The sequence below is a fragment of the Gallus gallus genome, chromosome 1 (genome assembly GCF_016699485.2).
Source record: "Gallus gallus isolate bGalGal1 chromosome 1, bGalGal1.mat.broiler.GRCg7b, whole genome shotgun sequence".
NCBI classification, from domain to species: domain Eukaryota; kingdom Metazoa; phylum Chordata; class Aves; order Galliformes; family Phasianidae; genus Gallus; species Gallus gallus.
Genome location: NC_052532.1, coordinates 174509597 through 174535408, shown reverse-complemented (window position 1 = coordinate 174535408; position 25812 = coordinate 174509597). Strand labels below are relative to the sequence as shown.

At 37.2% G+C, this 25812-nt stretch overlaps 1 protein-coding gene across 14 annotated transcripts in view; it reads left to right on the top strand.

The window, feature by feature from the left end:
• The window catches only part of FRY (FRY microtubule binding protein), a 244941-nt gene that overhangs the window by 155491 nt on the left and 63638 nt on the right, over positions 1-25812 (top strand). For all 14 annotated transcript variants that reach the window (XM_046909845.1, XM_015278600.4, XM_046909844.1 and 11 more), the window contains 18 exons: positions 120-227; positions 4510-4765; positions 5884-6066; positions 6942-7028; positions 8918-9177; positions 9488-9677; positions 10418-10542; positions 10727-10784; positions 13179-13270; positions 13466-13638; positions 15124-15284; positions 15799-15909; positions 17123-17277; positions 19915-20014; positions 20323-20494; positions 21924-22180; positions 22924-23070; positions 25632-25800. In XM_046909845.1, the coding sequence (XP_046765801.1) occupies positions 120-227; positions 4510-4765; positions 5884-6066; positions 6942-7028; positions 8918-9177; positions 9488-9677; positions 10418-10542; positions 10727-10784; positions 13179-13270; positions 13466-13638; positions 15124-15284; positions 15799-15909; positions 17123-17277; positions 19915-20014; positions 20323-20494; positions 21924-22180; positions 22924-23070; positions 25632-25800 (2804 nt within the window). The remainder of the gene's footprint in view (positions 1-119; positions 228-4509; positions 4766-5883; positions 6067-6941; positions 7029-8917; positions 9178-9487; positions 9678-10417; positions 10543-10726; positions 10785-13178; positions 13271-13465; positions 13639-15123; positions 15285-15798; positions 15910-17122; positions 17278-19914; positions 20015-20322; positions 20495-21923; positions 22181-22923; positions 23071-25631; positions 25801-25812) is intronic.

Sequence of the window (25812 nt, the reverse complement as noted above, 5' to 3'; positions counted from 1 at the left end):
CCTCGTATTCTTATGAGGCCTCTGGTACTCCATTGTTGTCCATCCGTTCTCTGCGAAACTGTAGGTGGATCCTTTAACACCAGTACTTGTGCAGTTAAAGTTTTGTTTTAAATTTCCAGCGGTGAGAGAAAACCAAAAATTGATCTGTTCAGAACGTGTGTTGCTGCTATTCCTCGATTGCTTCCTGATGGAATGTCAAAACTTGAGTTGATCGACTTGCTGGCAAGGTAAGCTGTTCAATCATTAAACAACTGCTGAAGGGGAACAGAATGGAAAACTGAGTCACAGAGTGTGTAGTGCTTTCTTAGACAAAGCCATATCCATATAAAAAGTAGTCTTCTGTTAATGGATAAGACACAGAAGTTCTAGCATCATTTTACAGCCATTGTGTTTACATCATAGACTCTTAATTTTCTAAGAGAATAAATACATCATCTAGAGCTCTTTAGCATCAGTATCTGTTAGGTTACAAGATACTCACTATTTATTACCTTTTTTTTAAACATCACAGCATGCTAATTAACAGAAGAGAGGGATTTTTTTTTTCTGTGTAGTGGAAAAACATGAAAATGAACTTTTAGTTTTGGTTCGTGATTCCCACATATTTGGTAAAACAGAATATTCTGCATGTGATATGTTTCCAAACACTTTTTAAATTAATTGATAATAATCATTGTTATAAAAATGATTTTGCTATAAGGCAGAAAGTAAAGTTTTAATTTCTTATCCTCCCTGATCGGATTTATTTAGGTATTGAATTTATATTAGGTATTCTTCACTTCACTGAAGAAGGTAGTGTAGAACACGTTTATGGTTATTTTTCAGGACATCAGAACAGTGACTTACTGCAAATAATTGTGATAACAAGTGCTGGTCAGTACAGAAAGCTCTGTATGGTACATTTTGGTTCTAGTATACAAGTCAAAGATTTCAGCATATGCTTGTAAGTAGATCTGGTGATAAATCGAGCCACCAGGCCCTAGCAACACGTTGCTATCATGTAACTGTGGTAAAACAATATTTTCCAGTCTGTTCTTGCTTTCGAAATCTTTCAAATATCTGTGAGGAATGGCAGATGTGGGAGTTGGAGGGTTATGTGCAAAAGCATTTTTTTTTTTGTACTCTGTGAAGAGCCAACTCCCAGTGATGCACTAGAGCAATGAATCAATTAATTCTGCTAGTGGTAAAGAGTGCAGACAGCTAAACAAGCCAAAACTGTAGCCAAGGTTAAGGGTACTGTTAGCCATGTCAAGCTTGGCTTCCTTGTGTTTAAATCCAATGCTATAGATCAGTTATGTGTTGTTTCAAATCATTACATTATCAAATTATATAGATACATGAGGTAATGACATGAATTCCAATTAAGGGAAATGAAATGGGACGTGTATGCCTTTAATCCAATATTTAAACCAGCTTTCTATCCTTACTAATGATCTTAGCTGGTAGAAAGCATATATCCATTCTGCTCTTTGACCACAGAGGATTGTTAAGGTCAGACCTCAAAAATAACTTCTGTAGAATTAGGAAAGTATAGACACTGATGTGGATATTGTAAATCAGTGCTTCTCTCCTTACGTCTCATAATTGTCAGAATAACCACTGGCTTTCTCCTTGTTCAAACCTCAAACTTTATGCAGAAAAGACCGGTTGTGATTCTTGAGCTACAGTCAGCATCGTAAGCATTTGTTGGGCAATTACCATGCTGGGGCACTGTAAGCAGTAGGTCAGTTTGGTAGTCTTAGTCCTTGACTCTGAGAGGAAGTGAGATATCAAGAGGAGCTGAGAACAGCATCTCTAGGACACGCTTGGATGCAATTACATGTCCAGCCATTCTATAATAATCTTTGGGAAGTTGTTCTTATCTCCTTTGTCTACTCACGCTATCGTATTTCAAAGCCATCGGTACTGTTTTAAATCAGATTCTCACGTACAGCAAAGGAAACAGAATTTAGGTAAACATAAATGGGTGTGTAATATGTTGGAAAAATTTTTTACCAGAAAACCGTCAACAGGCAATTCGTGGTCCAGGCAACGTATAGCATGGTGTTGAAAGAACTGGGTGACATCTCAGTATTGTGGAATAGGATCTTTGGATTACAGTGAATCACAAACTGAGCACAAGAAAGTGATGTTACTCTGAGAGGCAAACCTTATTCCCTGGTGTAAATAGAAATGTCTAAAAGACTTTAAAAAGTTCTCCTGTTATTAGTGTCAAGCATGCCTGTTTTGAAGAACTGTGTCCAGGCTGATGTGCTGCAGTTAAGAAGAGACCAGAGGAAAACAGAAAATGAATGATTTAAAAAATATAAGCCACACAGAAAGGTTGAAAGGATTAGGTCTGTTTAGTCTATGATAGTGTGGACTGAAAATGGTCTACAGAAGTACAGCTTCACTGAAGAAGGAAATAAACTGTCTAAGGAAGTAGTACCTGTTCTGAACTTAACTGACTAACCCAGCAATAGAGCTGCTTCTGCATTCTCTATACCCTCCCTTGGGTCTGGATTGACTACTTTTCCCAGCTATGGAAAAAGTAATTCCAGGAGATAAGTCATTGCTCTTCTCTTATCACATCATAAATCTTACTACAATATTATTTCTTTTCTTAGTTTGAGGTGATTAGATTTTGAGACTAAATCAATACAAGAATAAAAGATTTTGAAAGATTTTAAATTTTTGAACAGAACCTGAGCATCTGTTTTGCAGTGGTTTTGTACAGGGCTTTGTTGTTTGGATGGAAGGTGGTTAAATATTTTCTTCTTACTAAAGATAAAATAACATGTTAGGGTTAATGGGTTCTTTTGTTCACTGTTTGGTTTTAATTTTTCATCCTCACAACAACAGATGTGTCTTTTGGCAGTTTCCAGAAGGAATCTGTAACTCTGCAGCAAGACATTCTTCTAGGACAGCTGTATTAAAATTTAAGCAGTACAGCAGATGTCAAGTAAGAGCTGTACCTTTTACCCCTGTACTGCCCACTGGAACCATTCATTACAAATTCCAGAGCTAGGTTTTAAGTTTATCAGACTCAAGTACCAACAAACATTTTCTTGCTCCCTCAGGCTACCTGTCATATGGTAGAAGTACAGAAATGTATTCTCATGCTTAATTGAATTTATTCTTATTAGATAGTGGCCAATGCCATTGCACAGTAACCTGGGTCTATAGATGTACATCTATTGTATCCCCTTTTCCATTATTTGTGTCATTGTGGAAGTCATTTCCTGGGTGGCTTAATCATTGTCTCAGGGGTCTTGCTTTTCTTGGTTTATGGCAATCCAAAGATGAGTAAGAAATGGTCCTTTTTTAGCACAGCAAAATACTGTGATTCCAAATTCATATGAAAAGACACTGTTATTAAAAAATGATATTAAAGCATGATAGTTATTTTTAGAGTCATATTCACAGGAGGTTAGATTGCTTTCCTTTTACATAACTAAAATGTCCCTTATGCAGCTACAGTGGACTGGATTTGTTCTGAGCTGCATCTCGTCATACAATTCTAACCAACTGGAATTTAACTCCTCTCCATTTGGCTGGTGTGTTGTTTTTTTTTTTTTCTCCCTCGATTTCTATCCTTCCCAATGCATCCTTATTTTCAGCTGCTCTATTAAATATAGATTAAATACTTCAAAAATGAGTGCTGACACACTCCAGAAAATTATGGTCCCTTGGGTAATAAAAACAAAATATATCATAAAAGGCAGTGAACCAGGAATTACAAGACAGAGTGATCTGAATTTACATTGTTCTACCAACAATGCTACCACAGGCTACCAACACAGATGTGGTTTGTTAAATTTTGTGTCAGTGTATATAGATTTTTTTGTGTGTTGAAAAAGAATGTCAACGCAATGCAAATTTAGACGGAAATGAAATATAGAAAATGGGACCTGAAATCTAAACTTCTGGAAGGACTTTCAAGGTATGAGTTGAGTTTTTAAAAGTATGGAATGTCCTTCGCTTGTTTTTCCTAACTCCCTGTCCTACATAAAGTAATTTTTGATGGAAATGCTCGTTTTTATTTCTTTTGAAGATTTGCTCTCCATAACTGGGATTTTCTTCTTGGCTAAAAATGCATTTTAGCTGTTAGGCGACATAAGTGTTGCAATTCTTCTACACTGAAAGTAAGCAAATTGGCAGATTATAAAATCAGGTGTTACTCTGTAAGCTTTCTGGTATCATAATGAATAAGTGAGTAAAGCAAAACTGCTCTTTGTTTGGGAAGAAAGCAGAGTTGCTGAATTGTATACTGTAAAGACATACCTTTCAGGAGTGAAGCAATTCTTTTGGATCTGTGAATATGTTCACGTATTACTGTAGAAAGAATAACAGTGAAAACAGTCTAAGGGTGTCAATTGTGATCAGTAATAATAAAACCATGATGGCATCGTTGAAATTTACATTGGCACTGGGAATTTTCCGTCGGTGTCAATTTACTGAGAAACGTGCTCATTACCACAGTAAATGCTCCTTAGATTTTCATTACCTGAGATTTACTTCTGCTTACAGGCTGTCTATCCATATGGATGATGAACTTCGACACATTGCACAAAATTCTCTTCAGGGTCTACTTGTTGACTTTGTTGACTGGCGGGAGGATGTACTCTTCGGTTTTACTAATTTTCTGTTACGTGAAGTGAATGATATGCATCATACCCTTCTTGACACTTCACTGAAGTTGCTGCTACAATTGCTCACACAATGGAAGCTTGTCATACACACTCCAGGAAAAGCTGCTGAACAGGCAAAAGCCAGATCTTCAGAGGTATGAAATGAAGAGTTTTGTGTCCAAGCATTCATACTAGTTGAATGCAAAAATGATGTTCCCTTGTGCTTCTGTATTTTATGTGTTTTGTATTTACTCACCTGAGAAGAATTCACAACACATAAGATTTTTTAAGGTAATTAGTTCAGCAGTCTTTTGAGGACAGACATTTCCTTGTGTAATACAGCAGATGTTATTGTTGTTGAGCAACAGGAGAGAATGCATGTCAAACTGAAGTAAGCATGTCAGCAAAAGCACATCAAGTGAAATATGTCTATGTAGTTGTTGCAGAAGAACATTTTCCCAGGACTGAAACTGATTGATAATGCTAGTGGGAGTGTTATGTTGGGAACAGTGAAGTGGATCTTCCTTTCCCATAGACATGTCATTTGTTTAATCCAAGAACATCAGGTAATATGATTGTTTTTTATAGCCTGCTATCTTCATGTGCTACTGACATTCCTGGGAACTGAGCAGCTTTGCTCCTGCTCCTTCTATCTCCACTGTCCCATAGATATTTTCATTGTGAGAGATGATTTTCAGACGGCTTATCACCTTACCCAATCACTTTTCTTTTGTGCAGACATGATGTCTGCTTTATATTGCAGACAACAATTATTCATAACTAATAGTAGTTCAAAAATGTGAGAAAGAGAAAGCCTCTTGTTCTTTTCAGTAAATACTACTGCACCTTACTGGTGGGGTCCTCTTTGGCCTAAGTTTCTAGAGGCCACATACCCCTTCATAGGGCTGCCTGTTACAGTATTATAGGACCTGGGGACCCTGCTGTCTGAAGTAGGAAAACTGCAAAATCTTGGCAGTGTGATTTACCCCTTCATCTTTTAGTACAGGATGGAATAAAACAGAGAGTTGAACTGCAGTTAATACAGAGCGGTCTAGCCAAACGAATCAGTGCTCATGCATAGGTTTTGTGGAATAAGGTATGTTAAAACAACAAAACTTAGGGGTTTGAGGGAATGCTTTTTGTATCCTACTTAGCATTTACAAGGCCTCTGCACCTTCATTCTTTATGTGTTGTAGTTAAATAGAATATTTCTTGGAGATGTAGTTTTCAAACACTATTGCTTCATTTTTTTTCCCCTTGCATTGTTCTACAGTTGATACCAAATGGATCCAGCCACAGGATACAGACTGAAAGAAGCCCCTATTCTAACGTACTACATGCAGTTGAAGGATTTGCACTGGTTCTGCTGTGTAGTTTCCAGGTTGCTACCCGTAAACTAGCTGTTCTAATTCTCAGAGAGATCCGTGCTTTATTCCTGGCACTTGGCCAGGCAGAGGTATGGTTTTCCTTTTCTGGAACTTGGAGTTAGTGTTTTCCAAAGCTAAAGATCAAGAGTGGTATTACTGTTACTTTTAGCAATTGATACCATGCAGCAGGTATGCCCTTAGTTTTTTTATAAACTTTTTATATGAGCTTTCCATTTCTGTTTATCTTAACATTGCACTGGGCATATACCTTCTACAAGAATTTGTTCAGTCTGAAACTTGTACAACAACTTACTTAATATTTTCTCTTTACATGACATGAATGTACAACACACTTTTTTTTGGCTGAACGGATCATTTTTGTATAGTCAACATTACATATTTGTATTGGAAATGAATCTCATTCCTTTGGCATACCATTTTATAAAAAATACAGCATGAGACACATGTAAGATTATTCACATACGTTTTCCTTGTATAGTAAAGGCCTCCTCAGTTTTTTTTATGGATATAGAAGCATGGAGAGTCATGTTGGTGGTCGCAGCTCAGCAAGCATCTAAATGACTAAGAACACAAATACATGTGTTCATAGCAAAGGAATGCTCTAATAAACAGTAAGCTAATTTTTCAGTCTTTTGATACCAGCTATCTGGAGTTATACAAGATTTTCTGATATTATTCAGTAAGCAGTGAGCTATAGCCACAAGTTACCTTTATTTAGAACTGCAGCATGGACTTGGTTCTGAGTTTAATGTGGAAAGGACAAAATGCATCCTTCACTATCAAGGTGGTTTGTTTTTGTTTTTTTTGTTTTGTTTTGGTTTGGTTTTTGCCATTTTAGATTCATAGCATAATTTTTAAGTGATCTATTTCATGTACCAGAAAAATGGGAATGGAAAAAAATTAGTAAGGAAAGAAGCTAATTTATGCTCTCTGTGTTATGCAGGATGACGACAGGCCTATGATTGATGTCATGGATCAGTTAAGTTCTTCTATTCTTGAGAGTTTTATTCATGTGGCTGTTTCAGATTCAGTAAGTAGTACTTTACTGTTACTGCTAGTAGACATTGACATAACAAATATAAGACATGATATGCTAAGAATAAAACTGCTAGGAATTAAAGAAATCACACAGTTTTAAGGCTCTAGCCATCTACCCAGAAGCTCCAAAACTCCATAATATTACAGGCATCACCTGTGTACTGCTTCTTGAGGAACCATTGAGAAAGTCTCAGTTTCAGGAACATATAATGCTTGGGGTGGTTGGAACTCAATTACTGCTCTCATTGGTGTTGAAGTTCAGAAAGGGGTAAGTTGTAGCTTCCATGCATGCTCAGAAGTGCCTGTATATGCAAATCTAAACACAATCTCTAGAGCTTTTCACAGGTAGGATGAATCTGATTTTTCTTGTGGGCTCTTGTGGGCTTATTGTATCTAACATGCTGTCCTGTGGTGTGAAGGGATGAAATCAGGCCATTGTGCAGCTGAAAACAGAAAATGTGCAGAATCAGAAGCTGCTCAAACAAGAGCTATTCTGATTCTGTAAGCTAGGAGTTAGGAAATACATCTGAAATAAATTAGAGTGTTGCAGTTTCTATAGTTGAAGATTTGAGTCTTGTGATTCAGTTCTATGTATTAATATTATAGCAAAGCACATGCATTGCCAGTAAACCTTGTTTCTGACAAGTACATCCTAGACTGGTAATTTAGTGGTTATTTTTGTAACTGTGAATGGAGGATGCAGACAACTGTTCTATCCTACTTGAGGTCTGATAAGTGGTTAATAAGGTTGCCAAAATTCATGTGTTGAAGTTTTCATTCCAACAATGCTGTTTTCTTCAGAAAATGCTAATTTACTCTAGAGAAATGGTTTGTTGATAGAATGAGGACCCTACTTGCCACTGAAGGAAGCAGGATTTAAAGTGGATTAAAACTGCTTAAGTGCTTATGAGGAAGGACTTGGGTGTCCTGGTGAACAAAAAGCTGGTCATGAGCCAGCAGTGTGCTCTTGCAGCCCAGAGGGCCAACTGTATCCAGGGCTACATCAAAAGAGGGGTGGCCAGCGAGGAGAGGGAGGGGATTGTCCCTCTCTGCCTTTGTAAGGCCCCATCTGGAGTACTGTGTCCAAGCCTGGGTCCCGCAGTATGAGGGGGATGCGAATATGGTGGAGTGGGTCCAGAGGAGGGCCAAGAAGATGCTCAGAAGGCTGTAACACATCTCCTGAGAAAAAAGGTTGAGGGAGCTGGGCTTGTTTAGCTTGGAGAGAAGGCTCCAGGGAGACCTCAATGCAGCCTTCCAGTACTTGAAACGACCTTAGAAGCCAGAGAGGGACAGATCTTCCACATGGTCTGATAGTGATAGGACAAGATGGAATGTCTTTAAACTATAAGAGGGGAAATTTAAGATAGATATTAGGAAGAAATTTTTTACACAGAGGGTGGTGAGGCACTGGAACAGGTTGCCTGGTGTGGTTGTGGATACTCCATCACTAGAGGCATTCAAGGCTAGGTTGGATGGGGCCCTGGGCAGCCTGAGTTAGTGGGTGGCAACCCTGCCCATGTCAGGGGTTTGGACCTAGATGATCTTTAAGGTCCCTCCAACTTAAGCCATTCTGTGATTCTGTGATTCTATGATACACTCATACTCAAATACCCTTCTGAATTCTGAAGAATATTTACTAATAGCACTGGTATTTATCAGACCATCATTGCATGTAGGAGTCTTAATCATGGCCTGAGGCCCTGTCTGGCTGTTTAAGTGATGAACATAAGGACAGTCTATACTTGTTACAGACTGCAGCGTAATACAAGAGACTCCTGAGCCAGAAGTTGGCCGTGGAGCTGGAAAATAAAGACAAATACTGAGGGAGAACATGGCAGGAAATAAATTAATTTGGCTGTGATTTTTTTTTTCTCTTCACAGACAACAATCCCTTTAACACACAGTGTGGATTTGCAGTGGCTGGTGGAGTGGAATGCCGTCTTAGTAAATAGCCATTACGATGTGAAAAGTCCTTCCCATGTCTGGATATTCGCACAGTCTGTTAAAGACCCGTGGGTTCTCTGCCTCTTCAGTTTTCTTAGGCAGGAGAATTTACCAAAACATTGTCCAACAGCTCTCAGCTATGCTTGGCCCTATGCCTTCACTAGGCTACAGCTGATAATGCCTCTTGTGGATCCAAAGTAAGTGGCATGTAGCTTTCACTTTCAAAAGTTTGTGTGATCTTAATACGAGCTGTATTCGTCTCCTATTTCTAAACTGGTGTCTAAGACCTGCAGAGTTGCTACCCAAACATTCGGTTTTGAGTTTCATAATTACAACTTGTAATGTGGAAAACTCGAACTTTTACTTGATTTTTGCACATATGATGTCCTGATAAGCAGTCAGTGACGGCTGTACACCATGTTCTGTCCCCTTTTAATACATGTCAAGATATTGCGTACTTAAGACTGGGAAATGATTTTAATAATTGAATCCATTTTTAAATTTTAGTATTCCAGTCAACGCAAAGAAAACAAGTACAGCAAGCAGTGGAGACAACTATGTTACTTTATGGCGAAACTATCTTATTCTGTGTTTTGGAGTAGCAAAGCCCAGTATTATGAGCCCAGGACACTTGCGTGCTTCAACACCGGAGATCATGGCTACCACTCCTGATGGAACAGTGAACTACGATAATAAGGTGATGCACCGTGCTTCAAGCAAATTATTCTGTATCTGCATGTAAAATAATGACAGTGAAAGTACATCCTGATGAAAGATATTTCACTTTGGGAAGTTTTGGGAGTGTTTCATCTATGCAAACTGGTTAAGGCATGTAAATTTTAAAACTTAAGTTTAGCATGAGGTAACAAAAATATTTGGCAAAAGCTTTGGCATTTTCAAAATACTACTTTTTTTTTTCCTGAATTCTGGGTGATGTATATTCAGAGCATAGATATTTTGTATGACACGTGTTAAAGTTTAATTTAGCTTGTTGTTCCCTCTTTACTTGTAAAGGACTCCTGTAAATCTACAGCATTATAAAGAGATTAAGGGAAGTTCCTGAATACACATTGTATGCCTGCAGAACATGAAGGAATATTGAAATATTGTTTAAAGTAGTAGCTCTTGAAAGAAGCAGTAACACTATAAATGCAGTTACTGGAATATTTTGATGAAATAACAAATTCAATAAATTACTGTAATCTGAATGAAGGTGAAGGGATTTCTCAAATCTATTTATTTCCTAGGCGTTATTGAGATGACTGTGGTGTAGTAGACATTCCCTTAGGCTGGTGTATTAATATCCATAATAGTAATATCATTTCAACATGTTTTTAGGTACATATTGATTCTTAGACAGTGCTATCTTCTTTAACATATTTACTCAGCACTCACATCCTGGCTATGAAGTGTCAATCATTTCTTAATATATTTTAGGCTATTGGAACTCCATCCGTTGGAGTCTTACTAAAGCAGCTAGTGCCTTTGATGAGACTTGAAAGCATAGAAATAACAGAATCACTTGTATTAGGATTTGGAAGAACAAATTCCCTTGTTTTCAGGTAATTCTCCATTTCTTATATTCTCAGTTTTTTTACTTCTGATTCAAATGTGTTACTTTTGTTGTAAGTTTTGATGTACTTTTTGTTTTGCAATTTAGACATTAGTTTATATGTAATCAATAAAATGGTGCTTGTCAGAGAAGACTGGATTGTATTTACCTTTTTTTTTTTTCCCTTAATTTAGGGAATTAGTAGAAGAACTTCACCCACTAATGAAAGAAGCCCTAGAAAGAAGACCAGAGGTCAGTTGAAGAAATTAAATGCAGCAGTTTGTTTAAACTGCAAAATAAATTTAAAAACAGTACATTTTTTGTCCTTGAAAAACAAAGATCCCCAGATAAGCTCAGTGTGCAAGAAACAGTAGCTGTATATAGGAACACAGCTTAAATAATTGCATTAAAGCTGAGTTTAATTTAAATTTGATCAGTGATACAAAAGGTACAGGCACAAGCCTCAGAAGGCACCAAGCTACCATACACAGTTCTCTCATCTTCCCCAGCTGCTTTTGCTCTGCCATGCTTCCCCTCATTTGCTATCTCAAGGTCATGCTACAAAAGCACTGCTTTGGCTGTAGTGTAGCCCTCATGTTACAGCAGACAGTTTGTAGAAAACCAGCAATGAGCCAGAGAGGTATTATATAAGTCCTGCTAGGCAGCATTGGCATAGCCAGACTTCTTGGGGTCTTCTGGAACAGTGTGAATAGTAGGCCATCTGTACCACTTGACTTTGGGGCAGTGAGCATTTCTTGTCTCTGTTTAGCAATGTAGACATAGCCGTTGTGTCCATGCAGTACTGCTGAATACAGAAAGCAGTGTATCGATACCGTTCTCTGCCCAGGCTAGTTTACCTGGTTCTCCAGCAGTTTCAAACTGTATATTCACTACACTGTTCTCCACAGCAGTGTCATTAAATTACCCTCATGGTGGGTTGACATGTTATCCCTGTCTTCCAAGTCATGGTCTTTACTGCAGAAGCCAGACAGAGAATAGTGAACAGAAAGAACATAAATCATGGATAGGCAGAGGATCTCAGCTGTTCCCAGTATGGTAATAAACAACAAAAAAGTCACTCTGAAGGAACATCATTCATGTTAAGTTTTACATGAACTGTTATTAATAACTCTTTGTCTGGCAAACATCAACTACCATTTCCACTTTGCATGGAAATTTCATTAAGAGGTAGATATATGAGATGAAGAGACCACAGTGTGAATTCCCATCTTTCTCCTGATACAAATTGGGCCACCTTCCAGTAAGCACTACCACTGGTAAACCCAGGGGTGATTGAATGGGTCAGGTAGCAATAGAGAACATGGCAGGCCTCCGTGTGAGCAGGCATCTATCCAACACTCCAGAAATAACTTTTTTGAACAGACATATGCCACAGAAAGAGAATTATCAGTACAGCCAATAATTTTAGGGGTAAACCAATATGGACTGTACACAAGATCCCCCATATGGGCTCTGCAACTGAGCTTGCCAAGGGGCAGTGTTACAGCACTGGCTCTGATGCTGGTGCAGGAGACAGCCATGCATGTTCAATACTGCATTACAAAAAAAAGACATTTATCTCTCTACATATGCTTCCCAGAACCCTTAAAGCATAAAATGAGCAAATCAGGCCTTTAAGTAGGACAAATCAAATGGCATAATGATTTGAATAAAACCTTTGGCTAAACTGCTATTGACTGCCAGTCCTGAGTCAGAATAGGCAGGGAAAGTGTCACTTTCTTTTCCCAAGCATCTGCTATTGGCCATCAGCAAGGCCAGAGTATGAGGTGAGATAAGCCTTTGATCTGGTTCAGTATTGCTGTTCATACACTGTGAAGAGGAAAATTTGAGCTTTCTCTGAGCTTTTCTTGTCTGAGCAGCAAATTCCTTTGAGGGCAAAAGCAGCTTTTTGACCTTCTCAAGTTTTTTCCTTAGTGAGGATGCAAGATAGAATGAAACAAGTCATTTTAGCCCTTCAGCATAGAAGAGTCCTTGAGTGCTTTCAAAGCAAAATACGACACAGAAAAGACAGCTTTCTAGAAGATAATGAGATACAGTGAACCAGTTAACAACAGTACTGTTCTGCCAGAAGAGTACGTTAACTGTGTACAACCATTGCAGCCAACATATCCAAGATCATTGTACAGGTGTGTTCTCTGCAAGGAGCTAACTTGAATATGAGTGATAATGTAGCTGCAGCATTACCAAGTTCAAGATTGGTTAACTAGTAAAATATTAGAATTCTGACGTTGGGGTATCTGATCTTTCACTTTACAATCAGTCATGTGTACAAAGTACATGGTGTAAGGCCAACGCAAATGTCCATATTAGCTGATGATAGCACAGGAACCTTGAATAATTATTTTTTATCCAGTATTTCATGATTTCATTTCCTAATGAAAGGTAGCTATTAACAGTTTCTTCAGGAATAGTTGTAAAGACAAAAATGTGTTGATAATTAATACTGTATTGAATATAAGTCACTGTAAGTCACTGTTGCTGTGAAATATCCAAAAGCAGTCAAGCTCCATCTTGAAGAAAATGGTTGAATCAGATTTTTTATATCTCCACTGTGCAGACAGTTACTGGTTTTTCATGTATACATTTATGCATATAAAAATGACTGTTTTTCTTTTAAACTCCAAGAACAAGAAACGTCGGGAACGCCGAGATCTACTAAGACTACAGTTACTGCGAATTTTTGAACTACTTGCTGATGCTGGTGTTATAAGTGATAGGTAGGACTATCATTTGTCTTAAATACTGCTCTTTAAGTGAAATAATTTTCAGTGTTTACAACGCTTGAGTTAATGTCAGTATATTCTTTGAAGAACTGTGCAGTGGATTGGGAAGGATTTTTAGGTGTTTCTTTAAGAGGCTACAATAGATCTACACTGTTCCTGTATTTAATTGACAACTTTTCTTTGTGCTAGCACAAATGGAGCCTTAGAAAGAGATACATTAGCCCTTGGAGCCTTGTTCTTAGAGTATGTTGATCTGACTCGCATGCTTCTGGAAGCTGAAAATGATAAAGAAGTTGAAATCCTAAAGGATATGAGAGCACATTTCAGTGCCATGATTGCCAACTTGATTCAGTGTGTTCCAGGTATGGTGCTGAATTGTCTTTATGCATGTGATATATTTGTGATTAGTCAGATCAAAAAATAGCAAAGCGTGTCAAAGCTTGTAATAGTCATACATAAGAGCCTTCTCTTTAAAAGCCCGGCTAAGAAATTATCTGTGACCTTCTGGGACTCTTTAATGGCCTTATATGCCTCTCCCTGACTTTATTACCACTCCTTATAAACTCAGGCAGGCCTTTAAAAATATAGGTAGAAGCAGAAAATGTATGCTATTACATGTAGAGGAAATCCTGCCCAAGGTGTGTTTACCATGCTATCTGACTGTAGTTGTGTATCAAAGATTTCTGATGGATTTCATACCTTTTATAAATGGAAAGATCAGAAGTGTAATGTAATTGAGTTAGCAAAAAAATTCAAGAAAGATCATGCTTTAAAAACCTCCAAGTAATTACTGAAAGATGATGTCTGGGACTTGATCTATGTATGTCTACAATCTCTAGTTCATATATGACAAGGCATTACAGCATTTTTCACAATGAATACAAGGGAATTTAAAAGAGTGCAGTAAGAGATTAAATAATAAACAATTGCTTTAATGTAAGTTTCAAGAATGCAAATGTTGTCAAAGTCATATAGTTGCATTCTGATAAAATACACAAAAAATGTACAGTAGCTGAGCAAGAGAAGAAAAAAAATGGCATTCCTGCTCTTCTCATTTAAGAAAAAGATTCCCCTTTGAGCTGAGTAATGTCAAGTTTTTAGCTGCTGCTAACAGAATTTCTTTCCTTTATTCTTTTTTGAATTATGCTTAGTATAAATGCACGATTTCGTTAGTAGTTGCCACTATTAGTAACTACGAGTAATTGCAAAGGTCTTCTTTGCATTTATTCTCATTTTGCAAGGCATGTGACAAAACAAAGGGCTGCATGTTTTATGACTTCTACACAATTAAACTGCATGTTTTGAGAGAATGTAATAATAACTGATGCATTTCCATAATATAGTATGTAATTCTATGAAGAGAGACATTTTCCATTAATATGACAGCTTCAAAAAATATGTCAATAACTACTGAAGCAATAACACGTAACTGCTAGCAAACAAATGTTTATTGTGTCATCATCTATCATCTTTAGTCATTGTTCATATTGATTTGTGTTAGTACTGTCTAGCTAGGCACTATCTAGCTTGTTTTATAGGTGAAAAATAATTGCCAAGGAGAATTTCCTATTCTATTCAGTGCACATTCTTACACTTAAATCCATCGTGTTTTGCTTAGGGGGACTAAAGCTGTTCTCTAAAGCATGTTCTTACCATGTTCTAAATCCTTCATGGTTAAGAATTCATCAGTATTTTTCATTTGCTCAAGTAATTTGAAGTAGAGTGTATACTGAACAGTAGAGAAAAACTCCTTTTGTAGAAATTTGAAATTCATGTTATCATCTCTGCCGCATTAATGTTTATTTAAAATTAACGAATCATAACTATTTCCATTTCTGTTCACTTAGTTCACCACAGGAGATTTCTTTTCCCCCAGCAGAGCTTGAGACATCACCTTTTCATCTTATTCAGCCAGTGGGCAGGACCCTTCAGCATTATGTTCACACCCCTGGACCGCTACAGTGATAGAAATCATCAGATAACAAGATACCAATATTGTGCATTAAAGGTAAAGTTCCACTGTCAAAATCCATAATTTCAATTTTCCAATCAAAATACAAGTAATTACAGGACTTATTTCCTTCTATTTAACAGTATTTTGAATCGTCATACTTGATGTTTACTTTTATATTAGTATATGTATATAAAGTGAAATCATTAAATTTAACAGTATTGCATTGTTTTCTTTGTGGACACTTGTCAAGGCTAATTATTTTGAAAACAAGAATGCATTTTAAAATCTTATTTAACTTAACTGTTCATTAACAGCCTATCAGATTCACTGGGAAGATTAGACTCTGAAATTAAGTATGCTATCAGTTCAGTATCACATGTGCATGTCTCAAATGTCTATAGCAATCTATCGACATCAACTGTGTGACCATTTTCACCACACAGTTCCCTCAAAATCAAAAACAAATGGCATCCTTGTTAGCCTGGATCTGGGCTGAAATAATTCTCAGAGATTTATTAATGTCTTTTTTTTTTTTTTTTTCATAACCAAAATCCCTTGCTTTTTTTAGGCCATGTCAGCAGTGCTCTGCTGTGGACCAGTATTTGACAACGTTGGTCTTTCCCCGGATGGGTATCTGTACAAGTGGCTTGATAACATTCTCGCTTGTCAAGATTTACGTGTAAGTACTAACCAAATGCAACGCTGTTGAGTAATTTTAATCTCTGTACTACACGAGTAAAGAGTCTATGACTGTAAGAACTATGATTGTATAAATTCTATTTTGAACAGTAAACAGTAGCTTCATGCAGTGTCCTTATACAAATGTGCAGTTAATATAAAAAGTATTTTAACAGAAAATGTTATTTCTTTGCATATAACATGCGTAAGCAATAACCTAAAAAATTGCTTTGTGGCTAATGGCTGCTTGCAGCAAAATTTATGTTTTTCATCTGCTGATAGAGATTAAAAATGGCATGAGCTCAAAAATATTTGTATTTCTATTTGCACTTCCACCCACCCTCTTCAAGTTTCTGTGGAATGAGAATGTGAAATCATTTCCTGCTCATTGGCATAGATGTTGGTGAAACATATCTGAGTGCAAGTAAGTAGGTAGATCTTTCAAAGAAATCAAGAGGATAAGTGATTCAAGTGAGGAAGTAAAGGTATATATATATATTTTTTGAGAACATGCAGTAAATTATTTTTGCCATTTTCTCATCTGTTTCTGTGAAGATGAGTTTCTCTGTTGACCTTGTAACTATCCAATGATATTTCAATTTAATGGCTGATTAGCTCATCTCTTTGAATAAGACTAGAATTCAAAGGGGTAGATTGGTGACCTGTATTAAGTGGAGAGAGAATTATGATCTTTCCCTTTGCGGTATCTCAGCCTTGGACTCACTGTTGTCCCTAAAAGCCTTGTACCAAAACAGGTAATGCATACCAGTGTAAAAAAAAAAGGAGGCAGCAAAGCCTGGAAACTAGATGACACACACTGTAGAAATGATAATTGATTCAGAAAAAAATGGAACAAATCAGAAACATTAAGACAGATTGAAAGTAGGTAGAAATAACTACTTAGAGAATCTTTCCTCAATTGGATAAAACAATATAGTTTCCACTAAGATAGTCACTGTAGTTCAGGACTATAACTAAATTGCACTGACTGCACAGGCAGCTCAGATTTGCATGAGGAGGCTCCTACCCTATCTGTTAATATTAAATATCATTGGTCGTCTTTACAAGTAGTTCACTGCACTTGTCAGAATATGACTAGTCATTAGGTTATTATTATACTACATTTTCCCCTTGTTCTGCTTATGTTGCTCTAAAAATTCGAGGTAACATTTTTATTTCACCAGTTATGTTTTGATGTGCATTTATATCCTCAGGTTCACCAGCTTGGATGTGAAGTTGTAGTCCTGTTGTTGGAATTAAATCCTGATCAAATTAATCTCTTCAACTGGGCTATAGATCGATGTTACACTGGATCCTACCAGCTTGCCTCTGGATGTTTCAAAGCAATTGCAACTGTGTGTGGAAGCAGGTATTCATTAATTTCTAATTATATGTACACAATACATTGCTGCAGACCTATAAAATCAGGTTTGCTATTTCTAAAACAAAATGTCTGGTCATGTGCTGTGTATTTCCACTCTGCTGTTATAAGCAGATTTAATTGATCTCCAGAATGAAAAATAATGTTTTACTGGTAAATCTATTTCGTGTTGGTTGCTCTTCTGGCTTGTTTTGTGTGAAGAACAAAGAAGAGAACAGCGGTTTGAGTGAAGGGATAAAGGAGAAATATGCATGGGCAAAATGGACAAAATGACCAAATATATCTTGTAGAGTGGGGAAACTGGCTGCGGTATTCCTGCGAAAATGCTTAAAGTCATGTGTAGCCACCTGGCATGCTCTCCTAGACATCCGCTGAGAAAGTCGTTTCTGTGAAATTTGCTGCTTACGGAAGAAAGGGACTAATTATGAGTTTTGGCATAGTGTGCCATGCTGGCTTTGCAGATGTGTTCATTTCACCATTGTAACAGCGCAGGCAGGATCCCTTCCAGAATGCCACTGATCAGACTTCAATGAATTGAAGGTTCAGCTTGTATTGTAAAGAACTGTTAGTGACATAGGATCATAGAATCATAGAATGGCCCGGGTTGGAAGGGACCTCAAGATTCATGAAGCTCCAACCTCCCTGCCACAGGCAGGGCCACCAACTTACACATTTAATACTAGACCAGGCTGCCCAGGGCCCCATCCAACCCGGCCTTGAACACCTCCAGGGACGGGGCATCCACAGCCTCTCTGGGCAGCCTGTGCCAGCACCCCTCCACTCTCTATATAGCAAAGAGCTTCCCCCTGACATCCAACCTAAATCTTCCCTCCTTCAACTTTAAACCATTTCCCCTGTCCTGCTGTTATCTACCCTTGTAAAGAATTGATTCCCCCCCTGTTTATAGGCTCCCTTTAGGTACTGAAAGGCTGCCAGTGAGGTCACCCCGCAGCCTTCTCTTCTCCAGGCTGAACAATTCCAGCTCCCTCAGCCTGTCTTTGTAAGAGAGATGCTCCAGCCCTCTGATCATCATCCCTATATACTATATTGTCTCAAACAGCTCTTGGGCACCATATTGTTTTCTTTCCACGATTCCGGAAACAAGGTGATGTGCTGCTGTTGTGTATGTATTTGAAATCTGTGCCATTTCTATGCTTTTTTCATCAGGAAGATAGAAAATATCCACAACATTGTAATTTGCAATATGGACCTGGTTTGAAAAGATTTTGCATGGTATTTTCATGTACTTTATTAAAAAGAAAAACAAAGTTCTAAGTATTATTAGCTTGAAAATAATTACCTTGTTCTTTTTCTACCTTGCTTTAATTTGATTTGGTTACCTGTCACTTTTCTGTGGTCTGATATCACTGCTGCTAACACAAAACAAGCATGAGCTACAAGTTGCAAATAGAAAACAGTGTTTTGTGTCAGGACTTTGTAATTTTTTATAAGTTTTTCAAGACCTTTACAAAAAGTCAAAAATAATTTGACAAGATGTATGATCAGCTGATTGCAACAGAGAAATGTGTGAGATATAGGAAATCAAAACAAGTATTTTAGAATTCATATTATGCTGTTCTTACAGGAACAACCAAACTGTATTTTGCATTATACTGAGATTTCAAAAATATGAATTGAATTTTGTATTTGCAATTTCTAAGATGCTTCTCCTGTGAAACAAATGAATAAATAAATCACTTCTTCAGCCAGTCTTCTCCCTTCAGATTGTGCTGCCAGTGCCACTGTGTCCTAAAAACTAATCACACCCATGTCTACGGTGAAAATTGAGTGTGATCTGCATAATCTTCTTTGAAGGGAAAGTCTGATTATAAAGTTGAGGATTTTTATTAATACTTGAACCCTGGTCTGTTTTTCCTCTATCCATTTCGTCTGCTTAGAGAGACCACTGTTGAAACTGCTTGTAGAATGAGCATTATCTCATTGTTTATGTCTATTTTTCTACAAAGAACAAAATGCTCAGTGGCTTTCAGTTTATGGTCCTCACGTATATTGCTTCTATTGTGATAATATGCATAGCACGTTCTGGAAGTCACTCCTATGGTGAACAATTATGAAGGTATATTCTATTAATATATTTACCATTACAATAAATGTTGACTTAGTGGACTTTCTGAAGCAGTTTTTGTTTTCACTCTTTGAATACAATTTTGATAGAATTCCTAATGTGTGTGAATTTACATATTGGTGACAGTGTCTTTTCTTCAGAGACTATTTTAATTGCAGCTTGTTTTACTGAGTACTTTATCCTTGAAAATTTCTGTGCCATCCATCTCCTCTCCTCTTCTAGAAACAGTTAACATTATAATTTAAGGTGAATTGACAGCTATAGAAACAGGTATTGCATTTTTCTCTGTGGGTAACTCAGCACATTCCTAAGCATTAGTGTAAGGTAATTATAACTAATCCCTTCTTTCTTCCAGTTCACCAGATGGCCCTTTGATCAAACAGCGTGTGTTCATAAGAACTGCCTTTCCCATATTCTGGTGATAGAACAGAGAAAAGGAAGATGACATTCTCATTAGGCCACATTACACACTAAATCAGAGTGAATATAATCCACATTCCCCACCAACATTCATGAAAATCTGCTGTTTATTCTTCTAGGAACTATCCTTTTGATATTGTGACGCTTTTAAACTTGGTGCTGTTCAAGGCTTCTGACACCAACAGAGAGATTTATGAAATCTCCATGCAACTTATGCAGGCATGTATCAGCTTACAGTTTTTTAAAAAACAACTGAATGTGTGTGTCCTACTGTCTTTTTTTCTAATGTGTGTGTGAGCTTCTTAAAATGTGCTGTTTATTTGATTTCTAGCTTTGTTTTGAAAATAAAAGAATTCATTATATCTTGGCTCTAAATATTCATGGGAATATGTATATAAAAACTAATGGGGAAAAGATAGGATCTTTGAAATTTGGAGCATGTGGGTCATTCTATGACATCTTGAAGTTCTGACATTTTCTGAGTCCATTTTTCTCATTATGTTTTTTTTTTGTTTTCTCTTTCATAGATTCTTGAATCAAAGCTTTTTGTTTATTCAAAAAAGGTAGCTGAGCAAAGACCAGGCAGTATTTTGTATGGTACACACGGTCCATTGCCACCTCTTTATAGCGTCTCACTTGCTCTTCTTTCACATGAATTAGCAAGGATGTATCCTGAACTTACCCTTCCACTTTTTTCAGGTATCTGTATGTATTTTACTTAATATCTTCCTTACATTTTTGTAAAAATAGTAGACTACTGAGATATTTCCATCTGTGAATGGCAATTCTGTTTATAGATTTAGCTTGTCCTGGTTTTGGTCTGATTCAGGTGAAATCAAATTTAGCATTGTAACATATATTTCCTAGAGGTACTTATATATATCTATATAAAAGGTACAGAATATTTGAACACCTCAGTTGGGAGTTTTTGTTCCACTTGTGTCACCTTAGGGTAGCTCTGAGATTACAAGAGCCCAAGATAAGTTAAAGTGACATTCACAAACTCTACAGTAATGGGTTCTTCTGTTACGCACAGTGATTCTTGGCCTAGATTTGTTTATATAGATGATAGTTGTGAAGATGATAGAATTCTTCACTCCATATGCGCATGAATTCAACATCAGGAAGATTGTTTGCCTGTGTCCAAGTAACATTTACCAAATATTCAAATCATTCTGAAAGAGGGATCTCCACCTTTGCCACATCTGCGAGTCTTTATTATCATTTTAATTTTATCAGAAATGCATTGTGTCAGGGTTATTGAGAAAAACGTTGAAGAATCAGATCTGCAGGAGGACCATTTAGAATATGCTCACTCTGAGACCATTCCTGGGAACAACTACTTTTTGAGACCCGTCTATCTGTTTGAATCCATCTGATGTGTTGCTCTAGTTTTTAAATACCGGAATGCTATGTCTGTACATTACATAGTACACAGCAGAGCCCCTTTCTATACATCTAGATTCTAGTTTATGTCTTGATTTTTTTAAAAAAGACAGAAAATCTTATCACAGATTTCCCAAATCCCTCTGCCTTAAAGTGCCAGTTCTCTAAACTATGTTTGACATCTTATACAGCAATCAGGGTGGCAACCACCTGTGAGTTTTACAGGCCTCCCCACAGGAAATAAGACTCTTGCAAGATGTTTTTGTAAACTCATTATAATAAGTGCCCTGTAATTTAAACTATAGCTTAGACAAATGGATTCTAATGGGACACTGTAATTCTGCAGAACACTGTTGAATGTTTTTCTGTAATTCCCCAAAAACTCTTGAAATTCTAGAATGGCAGCCAATACCCGAATTATCCTTTTTCCTCTTTGCAGACATATTTCACTTAATATATGATATGGCATGATAGCATTGTAACAGGCAGTAACTTTCTGTATCCAATCTATGATGGCCCAGAATGTGTTAGAACTACATTAGTTATTTTAGTCAGAAGACTCGACCAATTTATTGCTATTATTAAGTTGGTCTTCTTGAAGTACATGCTTTTGTGTGCTTCTGGTTTGCAAGGTTAAAACCATCAGGTGATGTAATACACATCAGGAATCTGATCTGAGCAGTATATGTAAGGTTTCCTTTGTAAGCTAACGTGTCATACTTTTCAACTTATACTATTTTAGAGGTAAGCCAGCGATTTCCAACAACACATCCAAATGGAAGACAAATTATGCTTACTTATCTGCTGCCATGGCTTCATAATATTGAACTTGTAGACAACAGACTGCTCCTCCCTGGTTCAAGCCCTACCACTCCAGAAGATGAACTGAAGGACAAGGACGGGGAAGTTTCAGTCACAAGTGGACTTAAAGGCAATGGCTGGGGCTCTCCTGAGGCCACCTCGTTGGTTCTTAATAATCTCATGTATATGACAGCAAAGGTAAAATAAATATATAAGAAAGACCCTATAAAGCAATTTCCAAAATATTCAAACCTTAATTTTGTATGCAAAACTCCTTGCCTCTGATACCAAAAATTTTGCACTGCAACTGTCTGTACTAGTCTGACACACATTTCTTGAGAATGAGATGAGAACGTATGCATCCCTACTGCATAGCAGTTGGCTCAGGATCTCTTCTTTGCCCCATGTTGAGGCCCTGTAAGTAAACCAGAACTATTGTTTTGTGTGCCTGAAGTAGTACATGGGCTGTACCACCAGAACAGTTTGTGGTATTTGCTGTGTATCCAAGGGCATTCAGTCATTAATGATCTGCTAGTACAGAGTCTCTAGGATATTGTTAGAGGAATTCTATGGAGTGAAAACAGGCATTCTATAGGATGTGTTGTTGGATGTGTTGAGGTTTCACCTTTACCACCCACCAACAGTTCATCAAGTAAGTTGCTTTCAAAAAATAGTTCTGTTCCAAAGTGAATAAGTGTGCTCTCTTCAGACAAAGCTGCTGTTTTCAAAAGTGGAAATAGAATGTGTTTCTTTTAAATAGAATGTATGTTCCCAGCTCTGTCAAGTGGTTATTGAAAACACCATTTTGTCATTTGTTCCAGTGTTTTACTGTTGGTATTGCATGAGAAAATGCTCAAAAAATGGCATGCCTTCAGTTTGGAGATCTGCATATTTATATCCTGTATACATCTCAAGAAATGTGTTCCTATGATCCTTTGCAGTATGGAGATGAAATTCCTGGACCAGAGATGGAAAATGTCTGGAATGCTTTGGCCAACAATGAAAAATGGAGTAACAACCTTAGAATAACACTGCAGTTTCTCATTAGTTTGTGTGGCGTTAGTAGCGATACCGTCCTTCTACCTTACGTAAGTTCTTGCACTTTATTTACTATTGGTTACATGGGTTGTAATGAAGAAAAGAGCTGTTCCCTGTAGAAAGTGAATTTCTGTTTTAGGATTAAGAAGCACCTACATATTGCCTAGCACACTGTGCAAATTAAATGAAGTAAATACATGAGCCAAGAAACTGATACTGAAAAAAGGGAACAAGTAGTGAGAATCTCAGCCTTTACCAGTGGAGCATGCCTCATTTCAAGCAAGAGGTGTGCTCCCAACAAGCAAGGTGCACCTTTGCTTGTCTATGTGAGGAACAAGTGAAAAAGGACTGACCATAAATTGCCAAAATTGATGAAAAAAAAATAGAATCTTTAAAAGTTAAATAACTTGCATGAAAAATAAAGGGAAGTAAAAATAGTAAACAAAATTTTTCTCTGCGGCATTTAGCTTACACTACTATTGGATACATTTTGAAAGTCATTTAAGCAATGGAAAAACACTTTTAAAAAAGTGTTACTTTCTCTTCTACAGCAGTATAAGTCATCCTGTGGGATGTATCAAGAGGAACAGCATACCTAGCCTTTATAAGCTCTTCAACATATCAGCTTTTGCCTTTGCATGGCTCTTATGAGCTGTATAATTGTTCCTGCAATGTACAAGTCAAACTGTGCAGAATATTGTTATTATTTAAGTTAAAATAAAATAATGGTTGTCTGAGAAAAGCAAGATAGTCCCATTCCCATGTGCCTCATTGCTCTGCTGCTGGGAGACAGAGGATCTAAATTTAGTAAATTTTCCAGGACGATGACAATATGCTGTTTTATTAGTCCCTTTCTGACGATTTCTGTGAAATAAATTAGAAATTAATATTAAAGTGATCAAACTTACCCAAAAAGCCCTGTTTACAGTTGCTGAGATAACATTTTTTCTTCAAGTGTTTATGCTGACTACTAAGCATAATGGAACAAAGGAAATATGAAAGAACATTAAAAAAAATTGAGACGTTGCTTATGCATCATAAACATCCTGTTGGTTTCCATTAACTTGGAGGGCCTACTGTTCTACATTATCCATTCAGTAGAAGTATAAATTATGTGCAAAATCAGTGGTACTCATCTAATCAAAACAAAAGACTGAAAGTGAGGTAGCTGTAAGAATAAGCTCAATGTTTGAATGAGTAGAAGATAAAGCAGTTGATTCCAAATATCTTGGGGGTATCGAAGATCTTTCCATGGGTTATGAACTTTCAGCACGTCCTTTTTTTTCAAAAGCATTGTCATCCCACAGCTTTAAGCAGTCTACCTCAACTCCTCCTATTACTTATAGCACCCATCCTTCTTTCTTCACAGTCTTTCTAAACCCTCTTCTCAGATTTTGCAAAATCTGGAAATATTTTCAACTTCCTCAGGAACATAAAGCCTGACTGTGCTTGAGAATTGCCCTTTAATTGTAACTTTGTCTGGAGTAGGAAAATACACCAAGCTTATCAGATGCATCTGCTCAGTGTTTTGATAATGCCCTGGAGTTTACAGATAAGAAGTTGTACTTGACTCTGTTAACTGTTCAAGACCGCTGATACCATAAACATGTATCTCCAATTAGCATGTAGATAGCGGATACAGTTTTGCAAATAAAGATAATTCAAACATTTTATCAGCACTGTTCCAGCTCACCTGGGCTCTAAGGATCTTGCAGTTGCAAGATTGCCAGTTTACCCAGTTCCCTTTGGAGCCCTCTGCATCCCAAGGCAGTCACCAGCTGCTTCATGCCTTCAGCCATCTGTTCTGCCTATGTGTGCTCAAGCCTAAAGCATTCCTTGACTCCTTTTTTTAATTCTTCTTAGTATTTTTTCAAGCAGCTAAATTCATTGTTTCATCTTTCATATTTGCAGCTTCTTTAAGCGCTCTTTTCCCAGTGCCCTGACGTAAATTGCTCAGCTGTTCTTTCTTTTACATGTGTACTGAAAAACTCTTAGAAAATTTGCGGTTCAGGAAACCCTTCAGCAGAGACCTTAACTGTCGAGTATGTGACCCCTTCTGGTGAGAAAGTAGTTGAATGCAGCACCATGAGCCCAGGTAGAAACAAGCCTCCGAAAGGAAATGGACTTGTATCTGGAAAGTCATTGGGAGAGTATAGCACGGAAGGGTAAAACAGACTATGCATGTCCATTTTCTCTACTTTAATAAAAAGAAAAGGAAATAAAATAAAGGAAAATAAAAAGAAAAGGAAAATATAATGAGTGAAAGAGAAGCAGCAGGAAGTTAGAAATAAGAAATTATTTGGAAGAAAAGCAGTACTTGGTGAGGTCAAAAGGTTACAATTTTTTTTATCTAAACAGATGATCCATGGAGGGTAACCAAAACCTCTAAGGTGATTAGAACACAGATTTGCTCAGCTGGGAAAGTGGTCTTGAAATCAAAGCAAGCAGTTGTATTTCTCTATGAATAAGAAGAATGCAGTTGTGTGGTTGTGAGTCTGATCAGCAGTAACATTTGCATTCTGGATATTTTCAGTTCTGCAATGTATGATATGTTTATTTCTTTAGAAGTTCACTTTGGACAGAGTTTAATAACTGAAATTTTCTCCTCTAGATAAAAAAGGTTGCAATATATCTATGTCGCAATAATACGATTCAGACAATGGAGGAGCTTCTTTTTGAGCTGCAGCAAACTGACCCAGTGAACCCAATAGTCCAGCACTGTGATAATCCTCCATTTTACCGTTTTGCTGCCAGTAACAAAGCCTCAGCTGCAGCTTCTGGTATGATCTAAG